Here is a 17,225-nt window from a genome sequence, read left to right on the forward strand (position 1 = left end):
TAAGGTCATTCCCTCCTAATGTTACCCATCTTTGATACAAGCAGTTTCCTCCTGTGCAGTTTGCAGACTTGGAAACGTAGTGGAGGGTGAGTGAGTTGGTTCTTACTCGATGGCAGTGAGAAGGAAGGAAAGATGATCTGAAGCAGCAGCCCCTATGGCATAGTGGTTGAGTGCTTGACTGCCAACTGAAAGATTGGCAGTTCAGTCTCACCAGCAGTCCTGTAGAATGACGTGGCAGTCTGCTTCTGTAAAGATTACACCAAGGGAACCCTATTGGGTAGTTGTACTCTGCCCTATAGGGTCTTATGAGTCAGAATATACATGATACCAGAGGGTTAGGGCTTACAGTCGGGGAGGTAAAGTTATTGGTAGATGCTGTTGAGTTGAGTATGATTCAGAGTGATCATATGAGTAACAGATCTGAGCCCTGTCCTCACCTGTACCATCCTCCTCCTCGCTGACATCCTGTAGCCCTTTGCTGCAGTCACTGTGCAGTCTGTCTTGCTGGAGGTCTTCCTGACCTACCTTTCCAAGTACGATGTCCATTTCCAAGGAATGGTCCCTCCTAACATTTCAAAAGTATGTAAGATGACGCTTTGCCTTCCTAGCCTCTAAGGCGCACTCTGCTTACGCTTTCTCCAAGACATTTCTGTTTGCCCTTTTGGCAGTCCGTGGGATAGTCCGTGTTCTTCAGCACCATAATTCAAAAGCATCGATTGTTCTTTTTAAGTTTTAAAGTTATGCTAATCTATGGATATAAAATTGTATCTTAAAGTTGTTTTAATTTACGTTTTTCTAATGACAGTGAATAGTGTATAGTTTTCAATATTTGTTGTCTATTCAGGTTGGGTTTGTTTGGGGTTTTTTTTATGGAGTTATACTTATATCCCCCTACCACCTTTTCTATTGGATTATTGTATCGTTATAAAATTTGTGCACCTTTCATACTAATACTTCTTAAGTATTTTATGGAGATTTCTCTGAATCTGATTTACAAGCTTACTACTTCATAGACATGTTAAATTAATCTTATTATTTTTCTATGCTCTGAATTTTTAAAATTAATTTTTTTCTCTCTTTTCTCCCCTATAGGTTATGAACGTGATTTCTGATGAAACTGGATGGGAATAGTTTTCATATTTGTATATTTATACGTATATATATATATATTTTAAAATTTTGCATTTGACTTAAAGTGCCATGAGAAAATTTGCATATTGCAAGGTGGTCCTAGCCACCTCTTTGGTGTGGGTACTCTTGGATATGTTCTTGCTGCTTTACTTCAGTGAATGCAACAAATGTGATGAAAAAAAGGAGAGAGGACTTCCTGCTGGTGACGGTGAGTGAGATTGTGCACTGATCCTGCAATTTCGATAAATAAGTCATTGGTAATAGGCCCCGGTGGCCTTGTGGGTGGAGAGTTGTACAGGTAACCTGATGAAGATGATGCCTTTCTCGTGTTCAGATCCCCTGGTGGTTGGTGGTTCTTCAGGAGAAACATGGTCAGTCTCTTCCCATGCAGTTAGTTGACTGTGGTGCATTTTTCGAAGTCTTTTCTTCATGCTATTTTATTACTATAAACTTTACATGCTTTCAGATGATCTTAGATTCCCATCCATGATGGTCATCTTTCCAGGAATTTTCTAGTAGGCTCTTCCAGCACTTAAACGTATTGAAGAAGCATATACAGAATTACAAAATTAAATTTTACTTCAGATTGTTGTGATGTGCCATCAAGTTGACTGCAACTCATGGTGACCCTTTAATAGCTCTGAACTTTGCTGTATGCTGAGCCAGTCTCACTGAGTCTTACACATCTACCCCCATGTTCGGTTTAAATGTAGTTAATTTTCTGGAAATGATTTTATGTCTCATTGGAACTATCAGAATGACACAGAAGATTACTCTTAATTCCATAATGCTGCGTGGTGTGTTAGAATTGCATTGTTGATTGTCAGTGGAGATTTATTCTGTCTTTACACCTCATTCCTAAGGGAGTCACTGTGGATACACGTGATCTTGAGATTAAAGAGCTGGAGGGAGCTCTAGTTAGCACCCTTAAGGAGAGTTTTTAAAAAGATCGGACAGAAGAACAGGGACTGCAGTAAAATCACTGCAGTATCAGGGATGGAAAACAAAGGAAATCGGTAGATAGAAAGGGCTAGGTACACAGTACTGAAGACTGGCAGGAGATGCCTGGAAAATGGAGTTTTAAGCTGCTTATATCCAAACAGATTCTGCTTTTGTTTTGTTTTTAACCATAATGAAGATGAGTCATCATGAAAGTAATTCTGCTGTTCTGAGCTTCGATTTCCTAATTATAATATGCGTGACCTACATAAATGCCATTATGTTTTCGCTACATACAATTATTGTATTTTTGTATAATTTTTTTGTATGTAGCCATATTTACACTTTTTTACCCTTTTATAATTAGAAGGCTATTAGGTCTTCAAAATTTATAATCTAAAAGTTGTTATTTGTCTGGCAACTATGCCTACTTACTGTAAATTTGTTAGATGAATTTATAAAGTTGTTTCTGAAGAGTTTGTTTCCTCCAGAGAAATTTGCCTAAAATTAGGTTCCCTTTTTAGTACTGGACTTGAGGGACCTAGAGTACGGCGTAACCTAAATGTTGACTCGCCTGTTTTATTTTAGGGAGCTCTGGTCGCTTAGTGGTAAGGAATTGGTCTGTGTGATTTACTGCTTCTGAAAACCCGCTGGAGGGGCAGCAGCGGATCGGTTCCAACTTGATGGTGCACGGAAACAACATTAGATCATAAGAAAATGTACTTTTACACCAAGTCAGTGGATTTACTTGGATAGTCTTTCCTGGTTTCCCTTATGACACTGGTATTCAGTGACTTGACTTGATGATAAAACTCATCCTCTCTAATTGTTCTTAGAGCTGTTATCCCCTGTGAACATTTACATCAAAGGGCCAGTATTTTCATTCCCCAGTAAGACAACTTGGACATTTTTTTCTCTCAAATAAAGCAGATTTTTTTTTCTCATCCCACCTTAATTCATTGTCATTTATAGAGAGAAAATATGATGCTCTATTTTCAATGCAAAAGATGAATATTGGAAAGAAAAGAACCTGCAGCATGTGAAGCTTTCCCTTGGTGGATTCTTTTGTGTTGAGCGCTGTACTAGCTGCTCATGATATAGAGTTGAGCCACAACAAATAAATAAAGTTCTTCCTTCAGGGAACTCAGAACCTGAAGGGAAAGAAAGCGTAATAGTGAAATACCCGTGTAATCAATAATACATGAGACATGTGTACAAGAGGAAAAAAGAAGGCAAACTTCAGAAGAGTTTGAGAAAGTGCAACAAGGAAGTGTTGCTCAAGTTGATTATCAGCGTGTGGAAGAGCTTGGTCAGTTTGGTGGGGAGGGATGGTCTTCTGAACAGAGAGAAGAATGCATATGCAAAGATAAGGCACTCAGAGGACAGAGTTGATAGATAGGGGAATGTGAAGGAGGAGTGTGAGATGATGGATGAGGCACATCATGTCCAAAAAGACTGGAACAGCACATCAACAGAGAACTGCCAGATGTGCAGGCTCACTTTAGAAGAGGTCATGGCACTAAGGACTTTGTAGTGATTGTGAGATGGATCTTGGCTGAACGCAGAGAGTATCAGAGGAATATCTATCTGCGTTTCCTTGATTACACAAAGGCATTTGACTATGTGGTTCACAACAGACTGTGGCTGACTCTAAGAAGAATGGGAATCTCACTTAATTGTGCTTATGTGAAATCTATATTTGGACCAGGAGGCAGTCATCTGGACAAAGCAAGGAAACACTGCATGGTTCAAAATCAGGAAAGGATGCATTCTATCTCCATACCTTTTCACTCTATATATTGAACAGATCACCAAGGAGGCTGGACTCTATGAGGAGGAATGTGGCATCAGGACTGAAGACTCATCAACAATCTGCATTATGCAGATGACACAAACTTGCTTGCCAAAACTGAGGAGGACCTGAAGCACTTGGCGCAGAAGGTCAAGCACTACAGCCTTCAATATGGATTGAAGCTTAATATCAAGAAAACAAAGATACTCACCACTCGGCTGATTGGCAGCATCATGATAGACAGTGAAGAGATTGTGATTGTTAACAGCTTCAGTTTGCTCAGCTCCACAATCAACACTCTTGGTATCAGCACCCAGGAAATCAAAAGACAAAGTGCATTGGGAAAATCTGCTGTCAGGGACTTTTCCAGAGTACTAAAGAGCAATGATGTTACTCTGGAGACTAAGGTGTGCCTAGTCCAGGCCATGGTCTTTGCAATTACTTGATAGGCATCAGAGAGCTAGACAATGACTAAGGATGATAGAAGGAAAATTGATGCCTTTGAGTTGTGATGCTGGAGGAGAGTACTGAATATAGCATGGACTTCTAAGAGAACAAACAGAAACAGGCTGCTCCTTGGAGGCAAGGATTCCGAAGCTTCGTCTGACGTACTTTATGCATGTTGCAAGGAGGGACCAGTCCTTGGACAAGGACACCATGCTTGGGAGGGACAACACGAGAAGAAGACCCTAGATGAGATGAATAGACTCAGTGACTGGGGTTATGGGAGTAGTTATGTCAGAGACAGTGAGGTTGGCTCAAGATAGAGCAGAGTTTGGAGCTGTTGTACATAGGGTCGCTATGAGTCACAAGCAACATGATGGCACATGACAACAACAAAAGTTTTGGACTTCATTCTTGTGAGGTAGTGGCATGCCGCCAAAGGACTCTAGCCTATGGGTCAAGTAGCCTCAGCAGGTCTGTCCATGTAGAGGAAAGCTCTGTTTGTTCTGTGACTGGTGGAATGGGAAGGGAATGAGACAAGTAGCAGAGACAAGTTGTGAGACTATTGTGAGAGTTTCAGAGAGTTCTCAAAGTGTGCGCTAAAATGACAGCAGAGGTAAAGTGGAGATGATATATAGAAAAGTGTGTACATCCATCATGTGGACTTGAATCACTTCAGAATATCGGCGACTACAGCCTTCGATGTGATTGTACCTCAACAGAAACAATACGAGAGTCTTCACAGCGGAACCAATAAACATCATGGTCGATGGTAAAAAAGATTCATGTAAAGGATTTAGTTTTGTTTGGATCCACAATTAACACCCATGGAAGCAACATGTCAGTTTAAAGATTAAAGTGCCTTTGATCCAAGCCATGGTATTTTCAGTTGTTTCATATGTATATGAAAGTTGAGCAGTGAATAAGAAGAGTAAAGAAGAATTGATGCTTTTAAATTGTGGTGTCCACAAAAAGTATTGACTGTGGATTGCAAAAAGAACAAACCAGTCTGTCTTTGAGGAAATACAGCAAGGGTACTTTAAAAAAAAAGTTCCTTAGAGGCAAAGAAGGTAAAGCTTCTTACTTGGGGCCTGTTGTCAGGAGGGGTCATTTGCTGGAATAGGACATCATATTTAGAAAAATGGAGCCTGAGAGAAGGAGAGAAAGACATTAAAAATGACAGATTGACACAGTGCAACAGTGAGATTAAGCACAGCAGAGATTGTGAGGATGGCACAGGATTGGGCAAGGGTTAAATCTATTGTTCTTAAGGTTGTTGTGACTTGGAGTCCACCGGATGGCACCTAGCAACAGCAGGTAAATAGTAGAATGTACATAATTGGATGAAGGTCACAAAAGAGTGAGAAACCTCCAAGATGGCTCGCTGGTTGGAGAAATCCAGGCAAGATGGGAGAGCCCTGGGGGAGGAGCACTTCTGATGAGAAGGTGAATCATTTGGATTTTTTAATTTTGAATTTTTTTTCTCTTTCAATTACATTTTATTCATACAAAGAAGTAACATCATCCTGTTTAAGAATGGGCTTGACCAAGGTAGTGGGTATGAGGATGATGCAGGATACATAACACAGAGTTCTGATTTGTTGTTCATCGGGTTGCTGTGAAGTTTATTTTTAATTTTAAGGCTCTTGGTGGAAATGCTTAGTGGTGGAGAAGGGTTGAGATAATAGGTATAGAGCAGAAGTGCTAGTTTAAGCCTGCCTTGTTCATGTGTATAGAATTAGATGAGAAGAGACCCAGTATTGGGGAGCCCATTTCAGAAGGCCAATGATGGAAGACTTTTATGAAAGTCAGAGGTACAAGGAATGACCAGAGAGAATGAGGTCATGAAAATCTTGTGGCATGATACTTGTTCATGGGACGTGACTCTACAATGAGGATTGAAGGGTTTCTGATTATAGTAACTTACACAGGCCAGCAGATTGGATGGACCAGGAAGAAAAGTGTTGCCTATTTCAGGAAGTGTCCATATGAAGGGAAAGAGTAGAGGGGAGAATACATTAGTTGAAAGGGAAAATTAGCTCCAAAGTAGGTTTTTGGCTTTGTATGTCTTATTTATACATGTAAGGAGAGAGGTTTCAAATACAGAGAGAAAGAACTGTTAGAGAGAAAGAATTCTCAGTAGATGAGCTTGTACTGGATCAAAAACATCAGTAGAAGCTTATCTTTGAAGAGGGTTCTGGGGTTAATAGTTTTGAAAACCACTAGTGATATGAACGTGAAGAAAAGCTTTTGTACAAATCATGAAAGTGCAAAAGATAAGGAGAAATGGTCTGGAAGTAACAAAGAAGGGCTGTGAGGTAGCATTTCTGTCTCCTAGCAAAAGGAGAATCTGCAGTTCTTCAGCGAAGGGTTTGAAGTGACTGGGCTAGGGTGAAGTGTGGCAGATGGGAACTGGGCTGTGGAGGCTTTAAAATGGCCAAGAATGTCAGCCTTTGGAGTAGGAAAGACTGAGGAGACAGTCAGCAGTGGAGGAAGGCGAAGAGGGCTAAGTATGAAGGTCCACAGTTTTGGGTGGGGTATAGAACAGAGATTTTTCAAATTAAAGATTATAGGGAAAGGAAGGAGAATTGATGCCAAGTGAGAACCGTTTGAGAAGGCTGATGTGATATGAAGTTTCACTGCAGTGGGAACTGAGAGGTCCCAGGTGACATCAGAGCCTTAAGCAGTTCCAGACAGGGCTGGTGGCATATTACACTGGTGCCCCTGAAGTGATCAGTTACTAAATAGGGAAAGAGCAGGGGTAATGACACCAGGAATTGTGAACCTTTCCTCGTGGAATTTGCAAGTACACTCCACAGCCTGTAGGAACAGGCAGGTAAAGTAATTCTCTCAGGAAGGAGCATAGTCTTTACATTCTCTGACTTTTGCAAGCAAGAAAAAAAAAGCAAGGAAGAAAACATTAAATAGATATGGTGCTCAGAGTAATTATTTGTGTATTAGAAGCATCTTATTTCTGAACATTGTTTTGATCTGCTGATGTAGTGGAAACGGCCAAAGTCTTTTTCTGTTGTGAATAAAGATGTCCTAGATTTAAGTAGTGAACTGTGGTATTGGTGAAGAGTATTGAATATCCTCTGGACTGTCAAAAGAACAAATCAGTCCTGGAGGAAGTAGTAGAGCTAGGATATCCCTGAAGAGGCAATGATGGTGAAAGTTTTTCTCACATACTTGGGGTTTATTGTCAGGAAGGATCAGTCCCTGGAAAAAGATTTCATTCTGAGAAAGAAAGAGGGTCAGAGAAAGAGAGGAAGATCCTGAAGGAGAGAGATTGACATATTAACTGCAACCATGACCTTGGCAACTATTGTTGGATGACAGATTGTGACGATATGCATGGTTCAGGATAGGGCGAGGTTTGGATCTGTTGTTCAGAGAGTGTTATGAGTCAAGGCAATTTGAGGTCATGTAACAGATGTTTAAGTGCCTTAATTAACCTATGATCATGCTGATGCCCCTTTAAGATTGTGGGATTTCCCCCCCCCCCATAAGATTGCTGTTGGTACATAATACTTATTTTCTAGGATTTATATTGTTACCTGTCTTCTGTGAGTTACAAGGATCAGTCTTTGTGGATGTTAAAGGGCTTTGTTTTGTTTTTTCTGAGCAGTTCTCTCAATGTTTTTTTATACTTGTATTACATACACCAGGCTGAGAATCACAAAATTTTTTGGTTGCAAGAAAATGATATTAGACTTCCCTTGGGAACACAAGAGGAACAAGAGCTATGACCTGGGAATATTTTTACTGTGCTTTTGCTTTCCAGAGTAAATTCATCTTTTCAGTTTATGAAATTGTATGTTGGATGTAGTATTTTGTATTTTTATACATGACATTTTAAAGGGAGAAATTGCTCTTTTGTATTGACTCAGTACTTCTCAGATTGTTAATAAAGTAATGATTCAAGTTTTCATGTGCTTAAGCTGAATTAATATTTTTTCCACATTTTTAAATTAATTTTAATAGACATTTACAGAGGTTTTGGATTTCCATCCATTCATTGCCGCACTTTTCTCCCTGCCCACCCCTCCTCACCCCTCCCCACCAGTTCGCTCCCCTTTCTGAAAAGAAAAAGAAAAAAAAATAATTCCTTCATTAATATACAATTAAGCTGAATTATTTTAGCTGCCTAATTAGGAAAGTTTGGAGAACCTAATACATAGAGAAGAAATCTGAGATGATTAAGAATTTTAAATCGTTCAAGTAGATGCTTTCAGAATTTCTTTATTAGAGATTTTTAAATTGGTTCCAATTTTACTTACTGAGCACATTACAAACACATTGATCATAAAATTGGAATTTGGATGGAACCGAAAAATGATGTCAAAGTAGGAAAAGTTACCAGATAGATGTATTTTTATGTTAACTCATACGGCAGTGTCATTGTGTTTCACACGCTTTTGTTTATAGAACACTTCTTTTTATACCACCAGAGACAGAAAAAGCATTCCAGTTATCATTTATAAGCCACGTCCTAATTTCAGAGATGCCCAAGTGCAAGAAAAATATTTTAGAACCTATGGACAATTGAGGTCATAAATGTGTAATAAAACAAGAAAGTAGTTGGGGGAAATAGATTTTCACTTTTTACTGGTATTTTCTCCAGAATAAATTGTTGAATTGTAAATACTTTCTAGTTTATTTTCATAGAAAAGTGCTAATTAGAAATGTTATTTATTTTAAAGAGCATTCAAAGTTCTATCATATTAATTTTGTTATTTGAGGGGTTTCAGAATGAGCCTGGTGATGACGTTTTCTAAAAGAGAACACTTTTTTACATTGTCACATAAATGAAGTTTAACTGAAATAGACAATTGTGTTCCTTTTAGAATGCTGTCTTGTCAGGTTAAGTTGATTTGATCCTTAAAAATGACCCACATGTAAAATTTTGTACAAAGAACAGTTTGTTTTCAGTTTATGGAAGGAAGAGATCCAAACTTCATTTCCATTGCTTTCAAATAAAAATATTTAACACAGGTATTCTCTGTGTAAAATACAGAGTACATGGAAAGTTAATGCTTACCATCATTTTTATTAGTTGCTTTCCAGGAGTGTTAAATGCATTAGTAGTAAAATATTTACTAACCACATGTATTTTATCCTCTCTTCTTTGCCAAGGAAGATTAGTTTACTAGATAGATATTTAGGATATAGTAATTGGTGGCCTAGTGGTAAGAAACTGTTCTGCAAACCTGAAGGCACGTAGTTCAGATCCACCAGCTGTTCTATGGGAGGCTGGGCAGTCTTTTTCTGTGTGACTAACTGCCTCTGGTCAGGTATGGGTCGGTTCTGACTTAGTGGTACACAACAACAACTTTTAGATTAGGATACTGTCATAATCTATAATGTCATACAGTAATCATATAACTTTTGATTAATGTTAGCCCTGAAATATGTACACTAGTAGGATAGCATTTATAAACTAGGGCTTATTAATAGATATTATATTGTCGCAGCAGGATTGTATATTTTGGCCTGAGTCTTCAAGATTCTAAGGCCGAATTTTTACTTTGCAATGGTGAGTGAAGAGTTTAAGTCTCTGACCATATAGTTGTTATAATAAACAATTAAGTTTGTAACTGAGCTGTTGTTGCTAGGTGCCATTGATGGAATTGACTACAACATATAGCGACCTTACGAACAACAGAGCCTGCGCCCATTGTTATAGTCCCTGTATTGTTGTTGTTGTTGTTGTTGTTGTTGTTGTTGTTGTTGTTGTGTACCATGGAGCCAGAACCAACCCATAGCCGACCCTCTGGCGGGACACTGTGTAGTAGTCATAAAATGCCTTGAGTAGGCGAGCTCTGGTGGCCTAGTGGCAGGAAACTGTACTGCAATCCCAGAGGTGCATGGTTCAAATCCACCAGATGCTCTGCTGAAGAAGGAGGAACATTCTCCTCCTGTACCAGTCAGATCCAATTTGACGGTACACACATAAAAAATAAAAGTAAAAATTTAAAAAAAAAAGTCTTGAGTACTAGTAACCGTTCCAATCCTCACCCCCTCTCCCCAGAAAAAGAGATTAAAGCTACTGGCCTGGAGTCGCTATTCCTATCCATAGCCAGCCTGGACAGAGTAGAAATGCCCCATAGGGTTTCCAAGGCGGTAAAGCTTTATGAACACAGACTGTGTCATCTTTCTTCTCATTGAAACTGTTGACCTTGTGTATGTGTGAACAGCTGAATGCCTAAACCACAGCACCACCAGAACTCCTGCTCTACACTGAGGAGACAGACAAGTCACATAGAGGACAGTAATAATTGCATAATGGTCTCCTCTGTGCCACTCTCTTCCTCATCTAAACAGAAACTACAAACATACAGAACCCGTGAATCTCCTGCTTTCAGCAGCTGTCCACTGACCAGTCCTGTGGCTTGGATGCCGCAGTCTCTGTTTTGCTATTCTCTTCTCCCCATACCCCATTTTAATTGTTGTTGGAGAGGAATTGGGTAGTTTCTTTTCCTAGTCTTCCAGTCAGGATTTACATTCTTTTTTTATATTCTTTTTGATATTATTTACTGTGTCTCTCTCTCTTCCTCGCGAATCCTATAGTTGTAGGTAAATCTGTAGACTTGGTCAGTCAGAATTTTTTTTAACTCCCAACAAAAATACATTATAGTTAGTGATACATGTGTAACTTGGCACTCTAAATAAAAAACTGAGCATCATGGAACAGTTCTATTTCAACCTTTCCCTAAAGCATTTTCTTTTCTTAAAATAGGGCATGAATAACTGAAGGGTATTTATAATCAGGACCACTAGAGGTCTCCCACCTACTCCTTCTGTTGTCTGTGGCAGCTGCAAAGGATGTGCTGTCCAGGAGGCTTTGGCTTCCTGTTGACCCCTAATGTCTCCATCTCAGATCCTTTTGTTTGCCCTTTTCTTTCAGACATGGGTGAAAGAATGCTTAAGAGTTTTAGAAATAACTAGTTTTATTAAAGTTTTAAAAGCTTCTATGTAGCATTTTACTCCCTTGCTTATAGTTTTTTTTACTCTTGTCCTGGGCAGGAGGGGTGGGGGAAGGGTGCTTCTTTTTTCTTTTAAAATTCTGCCAACCCTTGTATTTAAAGAGCTTACTTGCTTGACAAACATGAGGTAAGGTACTGTTTATAGAAGTGGCGTTACTTGAGTTGCCTGTAATTTCTTGTTATTTAATCTTAACATTTTACAGCCTCTACTAAAGTTACAGTTTATTCTGAGAACAAGGGGAAGTCATTGTGCACTAGTGCACTATTTTTCTTGGTGGTGGCTTAAAATAGATTTTTGTCTTTCTGGACAGTTATTAAAGAGACAATGAGTAATTTTATTTCTACCCTGAATTTTTGCAATTTATAATGCAAAAAAGCCTCTCCTGTTCGCAGGTTACCTTGTACCGTTGTCTGTACCCATCCACAGGTTAGCTTTATCAACTCCTACTATTCCTGGGTAGATGAAGCCGGGCTAAAGCAAGGTGGTTTTCCTGCTGTTCTTATGCTGCCATTTTTTGGTGCAGACTCATTTTTCAGGCTGCCTAGAAAATAAACAGCTTTAATGGATAAGGAGTTACATTGCCAACCCAAATCCACCAGCCGCTCTGTGGGAGCAAGAGGAGCAGTGTTAAGCGATTTACAGCCTCTGAAAATCCGCTGGAGGGCCAGCTCTGAGTCACTCCAACTCAGTGGCTGATAACAACACAAAAAACAAACTCTAAATATTTAGCTTTTAAAACAAACAAGATGTAACCAATAATTTACGTCTCATTTTTAGCCTCACTTGATTGACTATCCATCCCTTTAAGGTGAGAAGTTTAGTACCTAGTTTTCCAAATGTAAAGTACCCCCAGAACCACTTATTATCATTTCCAGAAATATAAAACAAGATGCAAAAACTGGGAAATGAAATGTTAAGTTCTCCTGAAAATTAGCTTTCATGTGGCCATTCCCTGCATAAGCAGTATCTGCGATTATCAAGTCCAGAGTTTGCATTTTGGCTTATTTTCCAAGCCATTTTACTTAAGAATTCAGCACATACACGCATAAAAGTCTCTGAAGGCACTAAGAATGAAGCATACAAACCTCAGACCCCCCCCAAAAAAAAGGGGGGACTTAGGGGATAAGAAGATTTATTGTAATAGAGTATAGTAATTGCAATAAAGATACTATAATTGATTCGAGAAGTAAGAGCCCTTGATAGAATGGTTTGGTTATCAAAATTGGTAAGTGAGCACTATAAAAAAGATGCAGACAAGCTGCAGGCAAGAGAAGCCGATGTAATTTTGCCTTAAAGACAAGTAGGGATGAGAGAGGAGAGGTCAAGGAAGAGGACCCTGCAAGCAGGAAGTGGGAGTGCGGGAGGCATGCTTGGAGGAGAGTCGTGAGTGCTGTCTGACTAAGGAATGACTCACCGAGAGGAGGTGGCGGGATCTAGCAGGTAGGAGGCCTGGAAGTTAAGATCTGCTTTAAAGAAGTTGGGCTGGAGGAGATGTTAGGGGATAACTCAGTGAAGGCTGTGTTTCAGGGAGGTAAATCTGGTGGTGGTTTTTACAGTGAAGTGAGAAAGCCCCGTAGTGATTCAGGTGAATAGGGAAAGATGCGTTATCTAAAGATGCTGGTGAGCTCAGGGTTTCGAAGGCACCAGGTAAACACAAAGGTGGTCAAACAGAAACATGCAGCAGCTGCCGGGAACTTGATGTTAGTGACGTCTCCTCCTTATTCTTAGTTCTAGAGCCAATACAGAAGCCTCATGAAGGTCCTGGAGAAATGGGGAAACCAGTCGTCATTCCTAAAGAAGACCAAGAAAAGATGAAAGAGATGTTCAAAATCAATCAGTTCAACTTAATGGCAAGTGAGATGATTGCGCTCAACAGATCTTTACCAGATGTTAGGTTAGAAGGGTAAGTATGTGATGTGGTCGTGGCGGTCTCTAATGGAGATGCGGATGCATTCTGATTCACAGGAAATAGCCCTTTCATCCTGGTTGTTCTTAAAGTGAATATTAAATCAGTAAGTTCACTTTAAAAGTTAAATGTTGATGAATTTGACCTCAAGTTACTGCTGATCATTCAGACTGTATGTTTCGTTTCAGGTTCTGGGAAATCATTGTTTATTCTTAAAAAATTAAGGATATTTTGAATGAATGATTATTAAGCATTTATATGTTCAACTCCCCTCCCCCCCCCAAATAGATTTCTTTTTCCTAAATGGAGGTGTAACTTAAAATACCTTGAAACGCTTAAGGGTGTTGACTCTTCTCCATGTGTGTACACCTGTGTAAACATCATTCAAATCAAGATACAGAAAGAACATAAATTGTTACTCCTAAAAGCTCTTTTCTATTTCTTTCCAATCAGTGTTCTTGTTCCCAGAGGAAAGCTTTCTAAATTCTCTAAACATAGATTAGATCTGCACTCTTGTAACCTCTTTACAAATGAACCCGTATGATATGTCCTCTCTTGTCTTTGAGATCCACACCATTGCATGCTCAGTGTTACTAGTTTACTATTTTCTATTGCAGTGTAGTGGTTTGTTATGTGAATATAAACCCACTGTCTTTACGTGAATGTAAACCCACTGTCTACATTGCTTCTGACTCTTGATGACCATCTGTTAGGTTTCTGAAGCTATAAACCTTAATGAGAACAGCCTGTGTGTTACCTGCAGAGCAGCTGGGTTTGATGGGTTTGAACTGCCACCCTTCCACCTAGCAGCCCAGCGCCTAGCCCACTATACTACACAGGCTTTGTATAGACCATAGTTTATTTACACACTGATGATCATTTAGGTTGTTTTCACGTTTTGACTATTAATTGAGAAAGCTGTTGTGACATTCTTGTACGTGTTTCTTCTTTTTTTTTCCTATAGATAGGTATTTAGATTTTAAGGCCTTTTGTTTTAAAATCCTTGAAGCCAAGTATATTGGGTGCTTGTGGGATAAAGCCATGAAATCTGACCCCCAGTATACTTCCTTGGTCATCATGTCTGTCCCTGTGACATTCCCCTTTTGTCTGAGTTCTCATTCTAGAACAATGGAGTGCAGCATAAAACGTGAAAAAAAACATGCAGGCCATAATACAGATTATTCTCTCCCAACATTATGTTGAATTAGTTAGAATATAAGGTTATCTGTAACCTACAATTTCACATTTCACTGTTTAATTTACATGCAGTGGGCCACATGTTACGTATATTCTGAAATTTATCCACCTTTCTGAGTAGAGTGATGAATCCTTGCAGTGTTTTAACTGTGTCCCAAAGCCAACATCATCTTCTTCCACTGGGCATAAGTCTGCTAGCATCTAGCAGGTAAACAGTGCCCACCTGGATATTTGTATGTGCATATAGAGGAAGCGTTCTGTGGAGGGTTTGGTGCTCTCTTCAGTTTAGGGCGTCTTGGAACATATCCTCCTCCAGTAAGGGATAGACTACTGTCTGTAGAGGGAATGGTTAGGAATTGCACTGTCAACTCAGAGGTGAGCAGTTCAAACCCACCAGTGGCTGCCTCGAAGAGAGATGGCAATCTCCTCCTGTGTGATTTACTGCTCTGAAAGCCCTCTAGAGGGTCAGCTATGAGTTGGTTCCAACTCGGTGCTACACAACCACAGCTACTATATATAAAATGATGCTGTTTCTGGAACTGTTAAAAGCAGGCCAAGCAAACCTCCAATGCTAAGTGATAGGTCACTTGGAGCAAGTGTGACAGGAGCACAGGTGTCCTGAGGCAGCGTCCTGTTGACCCGAGAGGTGGCCGCAGTGGTATTTGTTGTGCGGTAATTCATTGAGCTCTAAGTTTATGTTTCATGTTCTTCTCTGTATTTGTGTTCTGTTTCATAATAAAATCACTTTCTAAAAAGAGGGGGCGGTGAAGCAGTGGAGATGGCGAGCCAAGACAGTGTTACTGTTAAAGCATGTTACTATAAAGGGAAGAAACACAAGTGTGGGTGTTGGCTGCGGCAGCCATGAAAGCAAGGAGACTTTTTCCTTTTTTAAAGACAATATGTAGTACAGTTTTTATGTTGATGGGAATTTTTTGTTTTTACTTTTTTTTTTAACTTTTATATTGATTGGCTTACAAAGTTCGTATACACTGTGTTTCACACTATTCTTGATTCACATTGCATTTCTTACAATCATTCCCATGCATTATGTTTTATAAAATTAATCAACTTTGGACCTTGCCCACCATTTCACTATCTTTTCAGGTCCCCGCTGGATCCTTCCCATAGCCTTCACCCCCTTCCCTCCAGCCATCAAACTATGTAACCCTGTGGTTTCACCCCTACCCATCCTCACCCCTTTGCTACCACCCTTTCCCCCTTTGAGTCCCCGTAACTGTTTTACTAATTATTGATGGGAAAACTTAAGGGAGGAGTCTAGCACCAAAATCTTTGGGTGATACAAACTCAGCTGGTAGCAGAAGGTTCAAGATTTCAGTCCACCCAGGGGTGCCTGAAGAAAGGCCTGGTGATCTAATTCTCAGCCAGCCATTCAGAGCCTTGCAAGTACATCTATACTCTGACATGCAAAGGGTCACCTTGAGTTAGAGATGACGCAATAGAACCGTTTAAGATTGCCTCTCACACATGTACGGATGGATCTGCAAGGATTTACGTAAATTCTGAGCCCCTTGGTCTTTGTTTCTGGCTTTTCTTTGTTTAAACTTCTTACTTCTTCAAAATGAAGACCATTTAGCTCATTAAGCATCATTACATAAGTATTCAAAAGGGTACTTATTCATTGTCTTTGTTAGGCTGTTCCATAAAATGAAATCTACCAAATTTATGTTCTAGTTGGTTTGGTTGACGATCATTTTTAGCATTTAATGTCTTCCTGTGATTTGGGATAAAACTCTGCAGGGAATCTCCTTTTCGAGAAGAAGGTTTCCGTTGCTGCTGTTGTTTCTTTTATGAGTTGATTCCCACTCCCTTCTCATGCTTTTCATGCACTCAGTAACTCAGATAACTCTCAGAGACATTATAGCAAATGAAAGAAACAAACCAGTCTGAGGTTATATAGTACCATTTATATAACAGTTCTGAAACTCAGGACTGTAGCAATGGGATCAGTGCTTGCCAGGGATTAGATGTGTGACTAGGGAGACAAGTATGAGGGTCAATTGGGATGATGGATCTGTTCTGTTTCCTGACTGTTGGGAGAATTATACAGGTCTATGCATAGGTTAAAACTCATTGAGCCATGCACACACCCCTAAATTTAGTTTAAAAAAGGATACAGTACCAAGTGTTGGTCCATATATGAAACTTCTGGTACTGCTGTGGGGGTGAGTATGTGAGCTGTTACAATCTCTTTGGAAAATTATTTCAGAGTATTTACTAAAGCTTAATTTGTATACATCCTGCAGTTACTCAACAATGCAGAAATGTATGTATACATAGTGGCCAGATGACATGTGTACGGATGGTTATCGTTACTAAAAATAGCCCCAGAATTGAGCCTCACAGTCATTTTTCACCAAAGCCTGCATTTTAAATAAACCATATCTGCTAAATAAGAAAATAATAACCCAAGCTGAGAAGTACTATAATGTCCATTAACAGTATAATGGAAAAATAATTTATTGTTTACTCAGCACATCAGCAGAGAACTGCTAGAAGTTCAGGCTAGGTTTAGAAGGGGTTGTAGTACTAGGGTTATAGTAGCTGATGTTAGATGGATCTTAGCTGAAAACAGGGAATACCAGAAGAATGTGTTTCATTTATTATGCAAAGGCGTTTAACTATGTGAATCATAACAAACTGACTGACTCTGAAAAGAATGGGAATCCCAGAACACTTGATCATTCTAAAGCAAAACCTATACTTGGACCAAGAGGCAGTCATTAGAACAGAGCAAGGAAACACTGCATGGTTCAAAATTGGGAAAGGCGTATGCCAGGGATGTGTCCTATCTCCATACTTTTTCAACCT

At 39.5% G+C, this 17,225-nt stretch overlaps 1 protein-coding gene across 2 annotated transcripts in view; it reads left to right on the forward strand.

Moving 5' to 3' along the window:
• Positions 1 to 1,101: 1,101 nt before the first annotated feature.
• The window catches only part of GALNT1 (UDP-N-acetyl-alpha-D-galactosamine:polypeptide N-acetylgalactosaminyltransferase 1 (GalNAc-T1)), a 59,870-nt gene continuing 43,746 nt past the window's right edge, over positions 1,102 to 17,225 (forward strand). The window contains exons 1-2 of one of the 2 annotated variants that reach the window (XM_006889185.1): positions 1,102 to 1,339; positions 13,022 to 13,196. In XM_006889185.1, the coding sequence (XP_006889247.1) occupies positions 1,201 to 1,339; positions 13,022 to 13,196 (314 nt within the window). In that variant the 5' untranslated portion in view covers positions 1,102 to 1,200. The remainder of the gene's footprint in view (positions 1,340 to 13,021; positions 13,197 to 17,225) is intronic. The other variant, XM_006889186.1, reaches the window with a different exon arrangement.

Source organism: Elephantulus edwardii, unplaced genomic scaffold (assembly GCF_000299155.1).
Source record: "Elephantulus edwardii isolate Elephantulus edwardi_28Jun2011 unplaced genomic scaffold, EleEdw1.0 scaffold00076, whole genome shotgun sequence".
NCBI classification, from domain to species: Eukaryota; Metazoa; Chordata; class Mammalia; order Macroscelidea; family Macroscelididae; genus Elephantulus; species Elephantulus edwardii.